General features: G+C 41.1%; 1 protein-coding gene across 1 annotated transcript in view; it reads right to left on the bottom strand.

Moving 5' to 3' along the window:
• The window catches only part of megf11 (multiple EGF-like-domains 11), a 49,952-nt gene extending 34,820 nt beyond the window's left edge, over positions 1–15,132 (bottom strand). The window contains exons 1-6 of the mRNA XM_028431065.1: positions 14,996–15,132; positions 13,747–13,861; positions 12,634–12,735; positions 12,135–12,235; positions 7,920–8,012; positions 7,738–7,758 (exon numbers count right to left, since the gene is read on the bottom strand). Coding sequence (XP_028286866.1) covers positions 7,738–7,758; positions 7,920–8,012; positions 12,135–12,235; positions 12,634–12,735; positions 13,747–13,853 — 424 coding nt within the window. The 5' untranslated portion in view covers positions 13,854–13,861; positions 14,996–15,132. The remainder of the gene's footprint in view (positions 1–7,737; positions 7,759–7,919; positions 8,013–12,134; positions 12,236–12,633; positions 12,736–13,746; positions 13,862–14,995) is intronic.
• Positions 15,133–19,801: the final 4,669 nt, after the last annotated feature.

The following is a 19,801-nucleotide window of genomic DNA, read 5'->3' as shown; positions in this document are numbered from 1 at the left end:
ACAGTTGTTTTTATTTCAACTTAACAACCAGTTTTGAATCAGTTTCTGCGTAACACTGATTGAACCCTCATAAATGCATCCTCGTCTCTGGTAATGATTGCATTTCTTCTAAAATTTCCTTTAATCCTTATCATCCAGATGCCCTTTTGTCAATGTTTAGATCCCAGGCTCCCCTCCCACCCCCCCCACTTAGTACGCCGAGCTATGTGATAGCGTCTCTTTGCGTTTTTGTCCTTTTCCTTTTTTCCTCTGTGGCAAAAGCCACCAATTTAATTGAATTTCTGGGCTTTTAATGTCTGCATTACTCTAATCAGAGGAGGAGGAGAGTAGAGTTGTTTATCTCGACCTTGGTAGAATTAGCAAAGGGTATTTGTGGAGATGTTAATGCACAAACTATTCCACAAGATCGTAACCTGAGCTTTTATTGATCAACTAGTCAAAGGTGCTTATAGACATTCCTGACACTGACGTGCACTTAAGTTGGGGTGAAAGCATTTCTATGATTGAACTAAAACAAAAAAAGAAGATCAAACTGTGTTTTATTTAAACAATGGCAACAATGAGAAAAAAAACATTTTCAATGAGTTGACCTAGCTTCCTCTACTTTGTGTGCGTAATCTTGAAGATGCCAGCAGCAGATGATTCATCAGTCACAGACAATACAGAGATAGAGCTGCCATTAAAGTGAGGTGCAGGAATTTCTGCTATCTCACACAAACAACATACAATATAACCTTCTGAAAAAGGGTGGCACAACTGCAGGCGAGGCAGAACACAGTGGAATGCAAAATACAACCCCAAATACCCTGGGGCCCACAGGCAAATTTGATTAAAAGTTTGTTTTTCTTCACTCTCAACAAACGGAGGAGCTCGTCGATGCGGCACTGACAGTTAATTGGACTTGGCAGGGCCACGAGTTCATTCGTCAGCATTGTGTGGGGCTTGCCTAGGAGGAGCAGGACAATCGATGTCCCTTAGGACGGCCTGTAATCACTGCAACACTCCAATGAAGTCCAGGGTTAAACATCAGGAGATTGCAGGTGCACCAGAGGATCTGAGAAAGACTGCTAATATGCTCCCACTCCCAAAGCAAACCAAGGACACTGCAACACAGCACCCCGAAGGGCTGTGGTGATCCCTGTAAGAGTAGAGTTACCTCCAGTTATTATTCTTATCAAAATTATCCAAGGTCCTGAGAGGTGATACGGGGCTGTAAAACTAATATTATACCAATAAAGAAGTGCTAAATCAGTTGTTCCTATGGGGGTATCAAGACTGAAATCTTCAATCTGATTAACAGGATATTAAAGCTGACAGCACAACTGTACCATATGTTTTATATATATTAATATTTAATTCATTTTTTTCCTCCATGGCCTTTCTGCTGTATTTGATAATACAAGTAAACATGTTTGTTTGTCCTACTTTATGTAAAAATTACTATGCTACACAAATTGTCTTTTCTCTAGTCTTTTTTTCCCCCCATTGTGCAAGGTGAATAGTTTTTTCTCTAAAAAGCGTCGATCCAAAATGAGAAAAATAACGACATTGAACACTGACCACACAGAACTGCACTTTGAAACCTTGACAGGTGTGCATAGTTATGCCGAAAAGGTCATCAAAGTTGATAATTAATAAAAAAATAAAATATATTTAAAAAAAAAATCGTTTGACACCAACTTCAGAAACACACCAGTGGACCACAACGGTGTGACTTATAGCCTGTGAAATAAGCGTAAAACAGCTTTGTTCTACATTAGTATTCAGGAGATATCTTATCTCTCTAAACTGTTATCATAGCATTTCAGCTATTTTAGACACACTGACCTTCTCTTAAGGACAGAAGATAAGGCTTTTTAATGTCCTTATTAAATCAAGCCATCTATGCGGGCTCTCATAGCTGGGTGTAGTGTTACAGGGGCTCTTAACTCTGTCTCTCACTGACTAATGACAAGCATCACAGTGATAATGACCAGCGGGACTGGATGTTGTATCATCCTAACCATCACTACGATTTGCTGCTTTTTGTGCTGAGGTTATATGCAAAGAAATCACACATGCATACATACACACACATACACACACACACATTTTGGGCATTTTCCTAAAGGTAATGGAGCAGTGAACTCTTGGGGAATGATAAATCCTGCTTAATGGGATGGTACAAAAAAAATCTTCAGAGCTGAGCACGGTCAATCTGCGTACTTGGCCAATGAGGCTTATATGTACAAAAAATGTTATAGAGACACTGATGCATAATACTCATGCAAAACAATTGTGGTTGTGTTCAGTGAATGTTTTCTTTAATTCATTTTCACCGGTGTGTGTGTGTGTGTGAGAGTGTGTGTGTGTGTGTGTGTGTGTTCCTTGTCAGTAGTAAAGAATGCTGCTAGCTACAGTGTGGGTGCCACAATTCATTTGATGGACTCAATATCAGTCAGCTGAAGTCTCGGCACAGTGATTTACACCACACATAAGTCACAGTGAGTGAGTCACTACGAGGCAACGCCGCCCTGAAACTTCTCCATCACAGCCGGAGCAGTGACGTCCACATCTGTTCTAACTGCCCACAGCAGCACTTCTGTTTAACATCAACACAACCAAACCAACAACCTTACAAGTGTGTTAAGTCTGCTTTAGGCTTTTAGTAACAATTATCTAAACCTTTGAAGATGTACAGGATTCATAATCTGGTATACAACATTTAACTTATGTCTGTAATGGAAACAACGACTTATAGAGGCCATGTTTGTTTCTGTATGTTTATTATTGTTTTATTATCTTACTACTTGCCTTTTTATTTTATTTAACAGTTCTAACCTGTTTCTGAGTATGCATGGAGCACCTGGAATGTAAGCAATTTCCCCCTGGGATTAATAAAGTATTTCTGATTCTGATTATATTCATGCGTTTGCTGTAAAACTACATCTAAAGACTGCATTTTCACTATTCTCCCTTTCTAAAGGGGGTAAAGTGGATAAAATCTATACAGTCTACATTAGAAGTGGTCTGAAGAGACACTGCGCACTATTCTGCATCAGTTCTGCAAATGCATCGACACTGGGCAGGGAGGGGGGGGGGTATGCGTCATAGACATAAAAATACCTCCAACAATCCAATAAATGTAATTTATTTCCTGATTACACATTTATAAAACAGTTTTTTTTTAAATTACTTTTAATCATTCACTATTTGCATTCACTTGTATGACCTCCTTGATTTTTCTATATTTCTGTTGGCATATTTTTTACATTTCATGACTCGTTATTGCCACCAACTACCAATACCAGAGTGAATCATTTAAACTCTGCAGCAGAATGTCTTTACATTCCAGCCTAATATCACCTAAGACTATCTGACACCTCATGCCTGTTATTATTACACATGTTGTAACAGTAAAGGGTCACCTTTTCTTTAGACCTAAACCTGATCCTCCACTGCATTATTTAATGCTGTGATGACACATAAAGAGAAAAATGAATCAAAATGACACGCACATTAGAGGCAAATCTTAAATCACAGTGGTCATTTCCACATGCCACATCTTTCAATAATATCTTTTAACTTCTATCTGCACACTTTAGCTGTTTACCTGTATAATATCTGTACAACATGGAGTCATGTACAGTATTTGGCAGTACATAAACTGCTGCAAATGGCTCCAAGGGAAACCGGAGCGCCATTCAAAAACACAGCTCTGTCAACACAGTAGGGCTGAGCTCCACTGATGCTCTATAGATCGGTCCATCTTCTGCCCCCTCGAGAAATGCCGTTAGCCTGTGTGCTTTGATCTATCAGAATGAATGAGGCATCGACTGTTAAAAGCAGCAAGGAACCCCCTTCAGAATGATAGAGTTAGAGTATTTATAGTTCTCACTAAATGACTCTTTACATGCTTGTTTAATGAGGAATTCAATCGATGTAGACTTTTTTGTTAAAAGTTGATGTAGAGATCAAATCTTGCCTTTCTGCTCTCTGTGTTCACACAGGGGCCGGCATGTGACAGAGAAGTGACTTGTTGCTTTTGCACTGATGGAGACAGAAAAGCACACACAAACATTGAACTGTCTATCTGTAAGATTAATGAAGAGAGAAGTTTTGAGAGCAAAGTAAAGTGACGTTTGGAATGAGGGTTATTCTCTGTGTGTCTCTGTCACGTTGAATGGGATTCAGCCTCTCGGTCTTTGACAGTGATGCATGTCAATGTCCTGCTGCGGTGGGATTGGAGAGGAACCATCTGGCTCAGATGCACTTCTGAGAATAATGTGTAAATAGTGTCGACGTGTGCCAGAGGGAGTCCTCATAAGGGTGCTTTTCCAGCCAAAAATCAGCTGGAGCAGCACGCTTTGGGGTTCGGCTACTCTTTCATTTTGAGCCTGCACTGGCTGGGACAATGTCATCTGCAAATGAAAACAGCTAATGAAGCTTAAGTAATAATCTGCCATTTCTGCTTGACCCAGGCCACAATCCTAAACTCTTCAATCTAATAACACAGATTTAAAACCTTAAAAATGAATAATCATGCTGTTTTTGTGGCCAATTAAAATGAAATAAGTAGCATGTAGCCACTCGACTGTCGCAATAGCCCATAAAAAGAGCATCCGTAGGCCACATTTATCAATTAACCACATGTACTCAGAGCAAAGGCTGCTTTACTGTGTGAATACATCAGGGAGGAATATGTTACCTCATGCACCACGGCTGACCAGCCACATTAGATTTGGCTGTTAAGTGTGATAGATTTCTTCTTAGAGCACAAAGGATGCTTTGTGGTTAACAAAGCTAAACTACTTCTCGGACTTTTCAGATACTTATCTCGATAGCATTGATTTTTTTTTTTTTTTTTTTTTTTTTTTTTAAGAATCTCTGCACAAAGTGGGCGAACATTTCCACAATGTACAATAGACGGAAAGAATTCCAAGAAGGCAGAGAAGAAGAAAATACTAAAAGCTCTGTATTTATGCACATTTCTTCTGCCTGAGCAGTGGGAACATATCATTATCTGACTGAAGCACACAAAATCAATGACAGTGCTTCACTGCACCTAATATTTCACAAGTGATGGCAGTCGTAGCTAAATATACCTTATACATATAACGTCTATCTTTATCGCCCGCCTTATTTGAAAGCTGTTATTACTGTTGCATACAGTATAGTGACCCTGTGTGACGGATTCAACAGGGAGGATTAAATCACAAGCACTGTCCATGACAGAGAGGCGACCAGGTCATTTCTCTGCAACTTTTCAAAAGAATCGTCAACTTCTAAACTCCAGAAACTCATTGGAAAAATAAAATACATTCAATAAACTCAGAATATTCTACAAAGATCTGATTTTCTATTTGATCATACACTGTGTGATTCTTTTTAAACTATATTTGCTACAACTACAACCGATAATATCTCTACAATCTGAAAACCCCAGAAGAAGAAAACACCAGAATAAAATGACTAAAGACAAACTGTTCAGTCCCATAAGCGTGAGCTATATCTATCTGAATTGCCTTTGCAAAAATTGCTTCTGCTCCTCTTTTTATTGAGTTTATTTATTGTTTTTTGCCAGTTTTTTTTATTTACATGGTGAAATTCCTTCTGTTGTTTTTCCAAGACCAGCCCATCTGACAAAACAAAGTACACACAGAGAGGACAAACACGAGTGCAGTTCACAAGAAGAAGAAAAGACCAATATAAGAAAAACAAGCACAAAGACAGACAAAAAAACACATGTACAGGTAAAGGGCACTCGCCCCAAATGGTTAAAGTAAAATAAAATACATGACTGATTCATGACATATAATGAGAGAGACACAATCAAGACCACGTTCCACAAACACAATACGCAGGCATTAGAGCAAACACACCAACCAAGAGCAACAATTAATCATTCATCACTCATGTGGGAAAACAACCTCTGCTCAGAATGTTCCAGATCCTCTCTAACAGATGTAGAATGAGACCACAACTGCAGACAACAGTAAACAGCAGACGTCCTGTTTTACCCGTGGTCCACATCGACCAATGTGTCCTTGAGATGAGTCTTAGACCACCCCGAGAATCCAAGCAGGTCATGGGGCAGCTCTGGTCTCAGTGGGACCATAGCTCCAGGCAGATGAGGAGGATGAAATATTTTCAGGCTACAGCAGGTGGACACCAGCAGGTGAGGGGAAAAAAATCCCTTTCTCTCCAGCCTCACCACCGCTCCCATCATAATTTGCTAAATCTCTCCCACCTTATCGCCTTCTCTTCACTGGCTACAACAGTCCAACTCTTTATTTTCACCACCTGACCCATATTCAAAACTGCTTCCTGGTGGGTGCTGCTCCAGAAACGAGGTCCAAGCCTTTGATCCAGCTCCAGATCACTGGCTGAAAAGGCTGTCACTTCAGCTTTAGGCCCCACAGCATCCCACGGCAGCTCTTCATCTCCAAGCCTGGGCGACACACTTTTTATCTCATTCACACATCCTTTGTCATGTGACCAGCTCATTCTGCCCTCTCGCCAGCTACTGCGCCAGGGAGTTGGCTTATATGCGAACACAAATACCTCAACTCAAACACAATGGTGAAAAAATAAACAGCAAATGAACCATAGCATTGATTATGTTGCAACAGATCATGTGCTAATGTGCCTTCCAGCCCATGTGACCTGCAATGTGACGGCTTTACCTACTCACATTGGGACTATTTTTTCTAAACCACACCACCTGTCTGTGCTGGGTGAAAGCAAAAATTTACAGTGAAAGACCCAAAAAAAACATGCTGAACCATTTACACGAAGGAAAAAGAGGGCAGATTTAATTTAAAAATTGGCACACGGTCCTCATTTCTACAGATGAAAGCTCGTAAATGAAAAAGCCTGGAATCATGCCTGGTATGGAAATCTAAAGTTATGAATAATGCCTCTGTCTCAATCATCAAGTCTGTTTTAACAAGGTGGATTAGCCAAGCACCTGCAGGGTGGAAGTCACACACGGCTGCACTCCTAACCAACCAAGACTGGGACAGGAGTCCCTCAGGGCCCTGAACCTCACATACTCCCTGTTGGACCCTCACCAGTCCTGTAGGAGTGAGCAACGGCAAACAGCTCAAACTCATCGTCATTTATGCTCATGAATCCAGCTCCAGGAGGATGGAGCTGCAGCTGATTTACACACAGTTGCTAATCAGGGAATGGCTCTCTTGCTAATGAAAACACATAGATCTATACAGTAACAGTACTGATATGATTTTATCCACCATTACTCATTGCTAAATATGCAACAGTTAAATGCTACTCTGGGTGAACAGTGGACTGGAGGGCAGAAATGTTGATGCACAAAATGGTGAGTGGGTTACAGCTATCCCTGTCCTCCGTGTCACAAACCTCCTGTATGCACATTTCTCTGCAATCATAAATTTTGCAAAGGAGTAAATAGATACTTTCCTCCTGCCTGGCCTCAGAAACGCTCCAGCATTTAGCTGATTGCAGGATGGATATGCCTAACTCCACCCTCCCATCCAAGCTCAGGGAGCCGAGGTAACCCCAGTAAACAGAAAGTCCAGCACAATGGTGTGTTCCAGCTTGGCACCGATTCATCATTTCACTGAACTACTCACAGGCATCAGTCTAATCATGATTAAGACCATAACAGAGAGTTTGGTGGACACAGGGGGGATGCAACCATCCATCCATCCGCTAAATTCATCAAGCAAATCACTTCCACTTCCAGCAAATGAAAATGAATTCATTGTGACTTACCTGTTCCATTGGCTGTGTTTGCTAAGAAGAGAGGATACAAAGCTGAGCAGCTTTGAGATAGACGGACATCGAGGCAAAACAGATTCACAGCAGAGTCTTATGGACTAACTGGCTGTGAAAGCCATTTAGGAATTAATGAGTCTAAGTGTGTAATTGAAGGTTTAGAAGGAAAGTGCACTCACCACTGGAGCAGTCCAGTCCTCCCCATCCGGGCTCACACTGGCATGTATCAGGTGACACACAGCGGCCGTGGAAACACTCCTCTGTACACAGAGCTGGGACACACAGAAGCATTCCCTCATCAGTGTGAGTTATAATTGCATTAACACACACACACACAAGCAGAGTGTAAAACATCATTATACCCCCAATAAACAGTATAATGAAAAGCACCAAGATAACAGCTGAAAGAAAATGGCCCATAAAACTGAACACTCAATATCTCCCTAATATCATCAGGGATCTAAATCTTAGCTATGGCACACACATCCAACAGCCTTCCCCACTACTTGTCACTGGACTAAATGATTTCTTTGCAGTCCTTGGTCAACATTTCCGTTTATAACATAGCTTTACTTTCCACAATGAGTCGTTATCAGCAGCCTGAGCCATGAAGGAACAAGTTGTAAATCCCCTCTAATTTGATCAGCCGGTGCTTTATCATACAGTGATGCTCTAATGTAACAGGCCGGGGACTGCAGTGTTTACCAAGTGTGCAGTTTTCCTGATCATTCTTATTGAGCAACACAGCACTCGATTGATTGGGTCGGCATTAGTATTCCTGGGAGCAAGTTCATAGGAGCTGGATAATAAAGTGACCTACATGAAGTTTTTTTTTTGCCCCAGTGTTTTTAAACCAAGAAGGACAAAAATAAAAAAAACAAGTACTTAGCATGAATAAGTATATGGCAGCCAAGGTCATCTGGCCAGCAGGGTTAAGACAGGCAGGCTCTTATCTGAGAAAGGAGACAGTCAGGCCAATACGACAAGAGAGAAACCCCGCCTGATGGGAATCAGCAGTCCACTAACATGGCCTGTGGAGGGATAATACACAGTCCAAGGGCAGCAGAGCAGACAGTCCGTCCCCTTAACTGATCAGACCTCATCCAGCACTTCCTCCAACTTCTTTTGTTCTTTACTTTTTGTTTTGTGCATTGGACATCAGTGGAAAAAAAATACATGGAGGACAGCATCTGTGCATTTTGTAAGACCTGGGGTGATATTGCAGCTGTATGTGCATCACTGCGTCATCCATCCTGTAGGCAAAGAGGTCAGCAGGAGCTGGCTGCAGGCCTGAACAGTGCTATTATAGATTATCACTCAATCAGGCTTCGATTAGGATCCACCACCAGCGGGGGAGAGATGCAGCAGGAGAGGAGAAAGAGGAGTGAATCCCAAACACCCACAAGCCAGTGCTAATCGCAGAAATGCTCCTGAGGCAAAAATGGTAAACCAGAGATTGAAAGATAATTCAGGGCAGATTTCTGAGCATCAGTACTCTGGCAGGAAACTGTCTAATTACAGTAAGCTCTGCAAAAAGAAAAGGGGGAAGAGCTCCAACATTTGTGCTGACGAAGGGAGTGAGATCGACTACCTGTAATCAATGAGTTCACAGTATGCAGCGTATTCATAAGGAGGGGAGACGAATTCAATGTCACCATGATGAGTTGATTTCGTTTAGTTTCAATCAGCAAATTCTGATCAGCAAGAACAGGGAAATGCAAATGTGTCACATCCCTCAGAAAAAAAAGAAATATGGAAATGAAGTTTTGAATATGGGAGAAAGGATAAAGCGCACCCTTCTCCTGAGATCTGAACCGGTGTACTGAAGGGATGGCATAATAAAGTAGGAGGTAGGTCTTTCATTTTAATTGAAATTCATGAATCACTCTGCCCAACTCATGTCTAAGGAATCTGTTGGAAAATTGAGTCTTTCATCTAGATAAAAGGCTAATCTAACTCATTATGCAGAGGTGTTATCAGAACAGGGAACAATGGAGCTAATTGGTGATTGTCATGCAGTGTTAATACATTTTATATTTTTCCCTAGTCAAAGTACACTCTATTTAAAATGTCTGACAAAACAGGTCCATGCTGTCTGTCTCTGCATTGGAGAGCTGCAAAGACAAAATGGCCTGCCAGTTGTAATTGTTTGTTTGTTTGTTTGTTTGTTTTGTAGTTGTAAGCACACAAACAACAGGATGTCGCTTAAAGGTAAATCAATCTAAGAGCTGCAGAACATGTCCAACAACTTCTTGCAGAGCTTCTATTCTTTACACACCTCAACGCAGCAACACTGATGATTTATTTTAAAACTGATTCTTTGAAGCATTCAAAAAAAATTGCAACAAAGCCAAAATGAAAAAGAAATCAAAGGCACAGGAATCCTTTCTGGAGAAAAATCTCATCATCTCTCCTGATCATCAAAACGCAAACCTTATCAAAACCTGACTAATTCTGCAGCCAAAGTCATTTTAAAATTACAGGAACGGCAAGAGTCGTGTAGGAGCCATCTGGCCTATAAATGCTCTGCAGAAAGAGGGACTCATTGCCCTGCAGAGCCCGTACGGCTCTGAAGACATTACAAGCTGTTGTCATTAGCAAGTTCCTCTCACATCCTCATGCACAACTGTAATAATCATGCTTATTAGGAAGGAAATGAGTTCCTCACATCCCTCTACATATAGTCTTGCAACATATTAAGGTAATGACTTACGACAGGTCACAGAAATAATAAAGACCTCTAGCTGGAAACTTCAAGCGCTAATTAAAGAGAAGCAGATCAAAGTTCAACTTATCATGGAGCGCCTGGAGAAAATTACACAATCGCTTCCAGAAGATGGAGTGAAACAAACATCCTTTAAGATAATGTTGCTGATTGGCTGTCAGAAGCATAATTTATTGTTTATTCAAGGTCCCCACATTCATTTAGTCGCCTCCCTTTGGAGCCACAGTGATACAGAGCCATATGACAAAAATAAAAGAGAAAGCAAGCAGGATTAAAAAGTCCAAACTCTCTTGAAGCATTGCCGACTTTTAATGAAACAGACTTCACGGAGAGAGCTACACTAAACTAACAATGCACAGGGGAGGACATGTTACATTCTGTAAACAACAAAATATCCTGAAATAGACGACTTGAGTTAATTTTGGGTCGATTTACTCTATAATGCCCCCTTTTTGTCGCCGCATGCAAAACAGCTCGGGGAGTACAAATCTCTTAATCCTGGTAGTGAAAGTGGTAGGATTAAAATGGAACAGTCTGCAAAGACAGCAGAAAGCAAAAACTGCCCTCCTGGCCCCTATCATCTCCGTCTCCACTTCACCTGAAAGAGGCCGGGTTAAAAGGGGAGGGCGGCCGTTTTCACTCACAGCCAGATATAAATGAAAACAAATGGTATTAGACAAAGAGGAGGACAGAAGATCGAGAGGCATATTCACCTTCTGGAAAGACTATTAATGAACACACACCTCTAGTGTCAGTTAAATGGTTAATGAATACATTATTGATCAGTCTGCACCTCGCTTCTCATGAACCTCACATATAATCTGACTCCTTACTGGCTGGCTTCCTGGGGATCTGCTACCCCGAGGCTATAGTGAAGCCTAGACAAGGACAAGCTCAGCTGGAGTCAAAGAGCAAACCCACAACGCCGCAGTCATTGTATCAGAAACTCCTTCATGCTGCAGAAGATGTAGGAAGGTATTAAAGTGCAATTCTCATCTTATTTAAAGAGAATAAAACATTAGCTAAGGCAAGAATATCAAAAACATAACCCTCCGACGCCACACTGTGTTCTGTCTTTATTTGACCAACATGCAGAAATATTCAGTTTGATGTGTGCCAGTGAAAATAGAAATCAATGACCATTAATGAAGCTATGAAGATGACAGTGAAGGATTGTTATCAGCATATTGCTACAGTCTAATCTTCAAGGCTTCTGCTCTTTTTTAAGTTACTGAATTTTGGTGTGGTTTTATGGAGGGTGCTATACCTCCTCACTCTGTAAGCAGCTACTGCTCGGCTCGTTAATTTTTCCTCATTGTTATACAACTTCAATTATACTGCTCCTACCGGAAGAGTAAAGCAGGGAGCGGGCTGCGCTGTGAAAAACTGTGCCATCTTGTTAAATCATCTTAAACTGAATAAATTCTCATGGATGCTGGCTTGTAAACAGGGAAGGCAGTGGACCGGTGGTCACGATATATCAGACTGGGCGGGGTGGTGGTGGTGGTGGTGGTAGCAACCCGGTGGGGAGTTGCGGCTTTATCTGCAGGCCACCCACAGTAACGATCAATCCTAATGTTTACTCCTTTTGCCTCACAAAATGTCTCGCAGATACACTCTGAAATGTCATCGGCGAGGACAAAAGAGTTGGAAAAAAAGGGATACTTACGAACACACAAGTCTCCACTCTCAAAGTAACCAGGGCAACACTGTGAGCGGCGCCTATACATGGTCCTCACTCCCCGCCGGTAAGCCGTCTTATAGCTGATCCTGAAAAAAAAGACACACAGAGACAGCTACGTGATGTAAGGAGTGACCCTTTCTGAAGGGCAGGAAAACATACACAACACATTTTATTGTTGGCAATGAGGAAAAAAAAAAGAATCAAGATGGTGGGATTTTCCCCCCTCATATAAAAGTCTGGGGGTGACCTTCTGTGTACTTGTTTAGTTGCCCATTAGGCCTTGATAGAGTAATCAAAACATTAACAGCATCTTAAAAACAATATGATTACAGTCAGAGTCATCAGGCTCTGACCACATCTCCATCAAACCCATTAACAAGGGCATTTATTGTGGCCTTAATAGACTTGGCTCTGATTTTAGGGGGCAATAAAGGTTAAGAAAAAAAATAATATTGGGATAAACATGGAGGCTGGACACACGTACCTGTGCCTTGTGCATTTAAACCAGTTCAAAATGTCTGTGCATCTGGTGTAATAGATCTGGTCAAACGGGTGGGCGTAGGATTCCTGGACCGTCACAGCATAGCTGGAAGACAAGCAAAGGCCCTGTTTTAGATTTGGACAAAATATCTTTAGCTGGGACTCTTTTACATCCTTCAGACATCTTAGGTTTGTTAAGTCTATCAAATCTAAAACTTCTCACATGGTTTCATTTAAAGAAACTCTTTTAAATGAATATTGAATAATTCACAAACAAATATTGCAGCAACATCAAAAGCATTTTAAACTTTTTGTGCAGCAAAAGTTGGTTTTTCCTTCTTTCCTACCTCATTAATCATCTCAGGCCCTCAGATTTATCTTTGAAAGAGCCCAGCCTCTTTATTGGAAATCACTGACCTAAACTATTGAACTTCATATAAAAGTTGTTAGGACTGGTTATATGCTGCTAATGCTATTTCTGAATGGTTTTGCGCTGGCATGTTGCATGCAGGATAGTTTTGTGTATTGTTACATTGTAGAGCTGCCTAAACAACACAGCTGTTCCTGTCAATGAATAAAGTTCCAATAAAGGTAAGATAATAACTTTCATATGCAAAGAAAGTATGTGTTTATGATATATGCAGCCATTTGGTGTCTGGGGATATTAGATGACATGAAGCCATGAACACAGCCCCACTTAGGGAATTCATTTTAATGCCAACAAGGTGGAACCTAAGTCCCCTCACCTTGGTCAGGCAATAAACCAGATAATATATCTTCACGGCTTTCTTTCCTCCCCTTTGCATCCAGGACAGAAATTATTCCTGCTTATTTCTCATAAGTGACACTGCCCAGCACAGCTAATAATTATTCAGGCTCTATGCCTGTCATGATTGATTGGGATGAGAGTACACTGATCAATCTGCCTGCGTATTTCATTTGAAGCCAACTCCTCCTATTTCTCAGAGCTTGGCGACTTCAGCTGTGCGAGATCGATACTGCTGTATGGACATATATGGACAATAGATGTTCACATTTGCTTAAGAGCAGCAAATTTACTGGAAAACAGTACTATGTACCATAGTAAATATATAGTTAACATGTTATACATGTTCACCTCTCCCAGTGACTGCAGACGTTGGGGTCATCCGGGTTGAGACTCAACACACTTGTGGTAAAGCCTGCGACAAGCAGCAGGGCCAGCAGGGCAGCAGATGACGCCATCCTTTACTCTGTGTGGAGACAGGGAGGGATGAAAGATATAGATGAAAAATGGCTCAGACCAGGCAAAAGGAAAAACCTCATGACCCAAAACTCAAAAATCAAAAATATTTCCAAATGTATTTAAACCAATATAAAAAGGAAACCCATCCCTGCGCGCTTAACACTGGCTGCTGTGTTCTCCTTAAAAAAAGACGCTCTGAGATGAAACCTGCCTGCCACTGTGACAGAAATGATGATTTGTTTAGCTCAGTAGGTTATTCCCTTAGATGTATGAGCCGAACAAAAACATATATAATCAACACACATGACAGTGATGGATTCACTATGTGCTACCTTAGTGAATCATTAGAGGGTAAAGACTGCATGAATAACACATGTATGACATGTATTTGAAGATTTGATATGTTAATGCCTGAATGATTTGTCATGATGTATCCTACATGTGGTGATCTGCAGACTTTTGAGAATAAAGTATAGTCAACAAACACATGAGACACACACAGTCTGACCGCTGAAGAGTTTCTGCATGGCTCCATGTGGAGTTACACTGTGTGATCTACATGTGTTATATAGATGTGTTCAATATTTCTGAGTGACTGTATCCAATAACAGGGGCATTCACATGTTCTGCTAATCTTCTGCATTGATAGCCACATGTAGTTCACTCACATGTGAAGGAAAATCAATCAGCCCTCCACTTTCTCTAAGTAGCAGTTCATCTGAACAGGCAGAGGTTAAAGTCGTGTTCATTTCCTTAACAGGATGATTAATCAACATACACGCATGTTACAGAGCTACAGCTGCTTTCATATCCAGGTCCATCTTTGAAACAATCCTGTTAAATACTGCAGGGGGACTCCTTGATGGACTAGAAAGCTTTTATCGTTTCTGTGATTAGACAAACACCTTCAGACATTTCTCTGAATAACACATGGAATACCTCATAACTTTTCATTTCTTTCACCACAGAGTAAGGCCAAGAGATGATAAAATTAGGATTATCCCAAATATGTGGTCAGATTAAATGAATCAGTGGCTTTTACTACTACTAAGAGTGATGGCTGCAAGCAAATTAAGTGCCACGGAGCTGCTGAAGAAAAGTGACAGATCTAATAGCCAGAGGCACGTGGCCTTAAGCTCACCTAATCTTACAGCCTGTGGTCCCCAGGAGTTTTTTTCGTTTTTCTTTTTTTGTGGCTGCTGAGGGGACTCTGGAAGCACAAAGTGACAGAAGTGGCGCTGTGTTCAGATACACACACACACACACTCACTGGGAGAGGTGATGACAGGTCGCAGATCTGTGGGAGAGAAGAAAAATAATGAGCCTATGATGACACACAGAAGACACATGCTTCCCGGCTCGCTCTCACGCACACGCACATACACAAACTCGTACTTTTCTTATGGGATCAAGAATCTCAACAGCCATACAGTTCACAAAAGCTGCTTCTGAGAGGCCAGTTTACCGTGTGCAGCCTCCACATCCGACCACACGGCCCTCATTCAGTTTCCCGGGTTCCCACCTACCTGTTATCCACAGACACACAGGAATAAAAGCCTACATTAACTCAAGAGGGGCTGATACAATGAACTCTGCACACACTTCAAACACTACAAGTGGCTTGTCCATGATGCGGTAAGATCACCTTATCTGCACTCATTAACGAAGCCTACACACGGGTTACTGCGATGATAATGCAGGCATGAGGAGAACAGTGTGTATGTGTTCATCATCACTCTCACTACACTGCTCTTAATGATTCGTCCACCAGGTCAGAGGGCAGGTTGGAGATTCTTCTGCCCTTCATTTGCTGTGTATGCTAACTCACGATGTAAACAAAATTAGATCAGTTTTTGTTGCAGGCTGAATAAATAATTCAACACATGAACAGTTTCTGAGGCTCAGCTGGACAACGAGACAGAAGACTAAAGAATTACTGTAGGTTGACTCATCGTTGTACTCATAAATAAGATGTGATGTGAGAACTGAATTTAAATTAGCAGATAGCTGTTACTATAACAATAGAATAACATTAGCATTGTATTATTGGGGGATTACATGAAAAGCTAATTTTATGTGTTGCAACCTTAAACTAACAAACAATCTTTAAAAATTAACTTATATTGGATTAACCAAAGCAATTCACATATATCAGAGCCATTTATTGTGTCTCACCTGATGCTATACTCATTCTGTCATTTTTAGCCTAGGTGCCACAAACTGCAGCTGTAAATTTGGATTCATCATCTGTTAGAGGTTTAATTCCAAATCCTACCCTGTGAGATCTGGTCACAATCTGCCTCCCACGAGATATCTGTGTGCAGCCCAGCATGTGTCAGTAGCAGCTTAGTGACTTTAAAAATCTGAATGTCAAGGACAAGAAACTCCCTGATATTTTGTCATGCCTGAACATATCCTTGCCATTTCCCCAATTTCCTTAAAGTGTGGGCTTCAAAAAAAAAAAAAAAAAGATTCAATCCATTTTTAATGACATTACACTGGACCTATTCATTGTTGATTCTGCATACAGCATGTGTGAACAAAGAGCATTGCATAGCTGGATCAATATGCCGCTTATCACTCGGGGCGCTCCAGTGTACCTCCTCCCTTGCTGAAATCCCTGAAAACAACCTCTTTCCATTTTGACTTCAAACGTGTTCTTTTTACAGCAAACAAAATGTTCTCCAGAGACCTTACACGCCCTAAATGAATTTCTCTCCTGTTCGTCACCACTTTTGATTGCTGAGACCCGCTCAGCTGCTGCACTGCTGCATTTGATGCGCCTTACAAACAGGTGTAAGAGGCAGACTGCAGAGCCAAGGTGCATGTAGTGTATGTGATTATAAGGACTTCAGGATCTTGACATGGACACCCACGGTTAACATCGGACACCTGTCTGCAGAAACATCTGACATTGATGAGAAAGAGCCACCTTTGTCCCCTGGACTGCCTATCAGCAGAGACATCTGCATGATTAAAGCCATGTGTCTTCAGTGTGTGACTTATTAAAGTGCAATGCAATTAACCACCCTGTCCCCTGGATGACCAGCTCCTGCTCTCATCCATGAATGATGCTCAGCAGGCATGACTAGTTAGCTGACCTCCCATTTCTGATCCTTTTCAGGCTCCTCGCAGTGCTCTGTTTCATCTTCCTTGTGTTAATTTACATCTACATAATCGAAGCCAGTCAAAGAAAACAACACGTAGTATTGCAATCTTCTCTGATGCGACTTGAGAGAATGCCTGATCGGTTGTGGGCTTCAGCGTGTAACATGTACAAGCAGCCTATTATCCCTCCCCTCTAAATTCAAGCGGAGGGCTCATATACAATTTTTATGAGAGTTCTTCCAGCCACTCAATCGGTTTTGTAATCACTACTGAAGGATTCCTGCAGCAACCTAATTTGGAGTGATCTAAAGGTTACCGGTGTAACCAGGCAGCACACAGTGCCAATGAGATAAGCCCCACTGCTGGCCATCCTTGTCTCTAGCTGTGGGTTGTGAGTCATTAAGAGTCAGGCCTCATTAGTGGGGCCACGGTGTGGTGCATCTCAGACGCAGGCACCCACGTTTCAGCCATATACCTGAAGGTGTGATCTGTTAGAGGCCAGAAGGAGAGGACAACAACATGCTGCGTTTCTGATAAGAACAGCAATTCGACAAAAACTAAATCCTGAACTATTGCTGCTTACAATCTGAAGGAGAGTGTCAGCTCTATGTTCACATTAGGCTACTGTAATTCCAACCCGAGAGCTTCTATTTTGAACTTCAAACTCCTACTCTACTTCATTATTTTACACTCCAGTACATTTATTATTTTAGCTCCCCAGCAACCAGATACACAAATCAAATATTACCTTAATAATGATTCTGTGGGCCTAGATAAATAGAAATGTGATATGTGGTTGTGGTTGTGCTTATGCGCATGTGCTTCTCACCTCCTTGACTGATTATACAGAAACTTTGAAGACTATAACTTTTGAAATATTTTGTTCCAGGTTATGGGAAGTTGCAGCAGTCAGCATGGTCTGGACAACATCAGTCTTTAGGAGGCTACCTTGGTCTCATGGGTTTATCACCCAAGGAGGTTCATAAGGACATGATGACAATACCACGTGGCAATGATCAAGGTGTCCTTAAACTCTTTTGGGCTGGAGAAAAGCAGTTTTTTGTGATGGGACAGTCTTTCCATGTTCCATGACAGATTATCTGGCTTACAAGAAAGCCAAATCGGTGAAGTAAGGGCCTCTGTTTTATGAGATACAAAGGCAGACTACCTGCAAAAGGATCAGATGTATACTGATCTCTTAAAGAAAAAACAAAACAGCGTGGGAATCTGAAAAGAGGAGTGTTCCTAAGCACAATGGTTCAGTCCACAAGTCCACAATGGTGACAGTTGCTATCAAGGTGTTTTTTTGAGTGAGTTTGAACTTATCCAACATCCAGAAGGCTGTATTCACTCGATTTGGTCCCCTCAGACAACAAGCTTTTCCCCAAGAAGAAGAAGGATGTTAGCAGTCGCCGTTGTTTCCAGTGATGTGCATTACAAAAAGAACGGACTTCACAACCAACGTAATATGTTTAAATGTAAGATTATCTAGAATTGACTCCTAAAGTAGTTAACCGTCTCATCAATCACCCTTTGTCCATACATTCGTTTATATTTAGATATTAGTTTACTCAGAACCGGACCAATCTGCATAAGAAGCAACTGGAGTGTGTTTTTCGATAATAATACTTAACGGTAATCTTACTTACAGAAGTGTGTTTTACCTTATTTTTAATTTCGGTGGCTTTTTTACTTTATGTCTTGCTGCATACACATAACTTTAAAGAGTCCAAATACATGCACTGGCGTTGAAAGTACACTGGAGTCATAAAGCCCGAGGGGCTGTTTGTTGCTGCATTTATGGGAATTTCAGTAATGCTGACAGCATGAAGTGGAGCCGAGGCAGCAATGTCTTACACCTGATCTCTCTCCTGGGTACTTTACTTTTTTTTATTACACTTCAGTGATTAGGAATGCCAGCTTGACATGATCCAGCTAAGGATTAATTTCACAATCTCCCAATCTCGGACTGGATGACCCAGCTATAATACTGCTTAGTTATGGTTATGGACATTAGCGGTTCAACTCACATGTGAGGACACAGGGTATGTGTGGAGTTCACATTATTTAATGCAGGAAGAAATATTCCACCCTGCCATGGCTGTGGGCTAGCACAGAGTGAAGATGGGCAGGAAGGACAGAAGACACTCCTGCAATATTCATTTTATCAGTATGCATAACATTCATATGTATGCGGTTTGCCGTTTCCCTGGAGAAAGTGTTGGTACTCTGCCACCACATAGACTCAATGTACAGTACACTGTGCCTCTGCTATAAAAAGAGAAATTACACTGAATATATGCGCAATGACTCTCATTCATCCAGGTCATGCTACATCCAAGAGTTGAAAACCAAGGCCAATAGACTAAGAGCATACTTTTCTGAAGCCCTTCTCTGAATATTATCGTTTTATTTGAAGTGTATGGAGTTGTAGAATATAAGTTCAGTTGTTGTACAGCATTCAACTTACCCTGAATAAGGTCCAAACTAAGTTGTTTTTATAATTTTAGGTCAGACTTGTTTATGTTTGTAAATCTAGAACAGACATGGCTCATGTATGATCAATATTCAATCAGATCAGGTCAGTAGCATAATGTTTACTATGGTGTGGGACGAACAACGAACATTTAATCAATGGCTACGCAAACTTTTTTTTTTCCAATTTACCTACAAATACATACACTAACGTACTTGTATGTATATTAACCCACTTTAAACTGTACTGTCTTATAGTGGTTTTCTGAATAGTAGATACTATTAATTACTGTGCAACAACAGGCACACACAGTCTAGTCAGTTGAGAGGTGTACTGGGGCCTTATATTTTTGGTATTATTTTA

This window comes from Parambassis ranga, chromosome 19 (genome assembly GCF_900634625.1).
Source record: "Parambassis ranga chromosome 19, fParRan2.1, whole genome shotgun sequence".
Classification (NCBI taxonomy): domain Eukaryota; kingdom Metazoa; phylum Chordata; class Actinopteri; family Ambassidae; genus Parambassis; species Parambassis ranga.
Note: the sequence above shows the minus strand (reverse complement) of the source record. Positions and strands in the feature narration are given on the sequence as shown.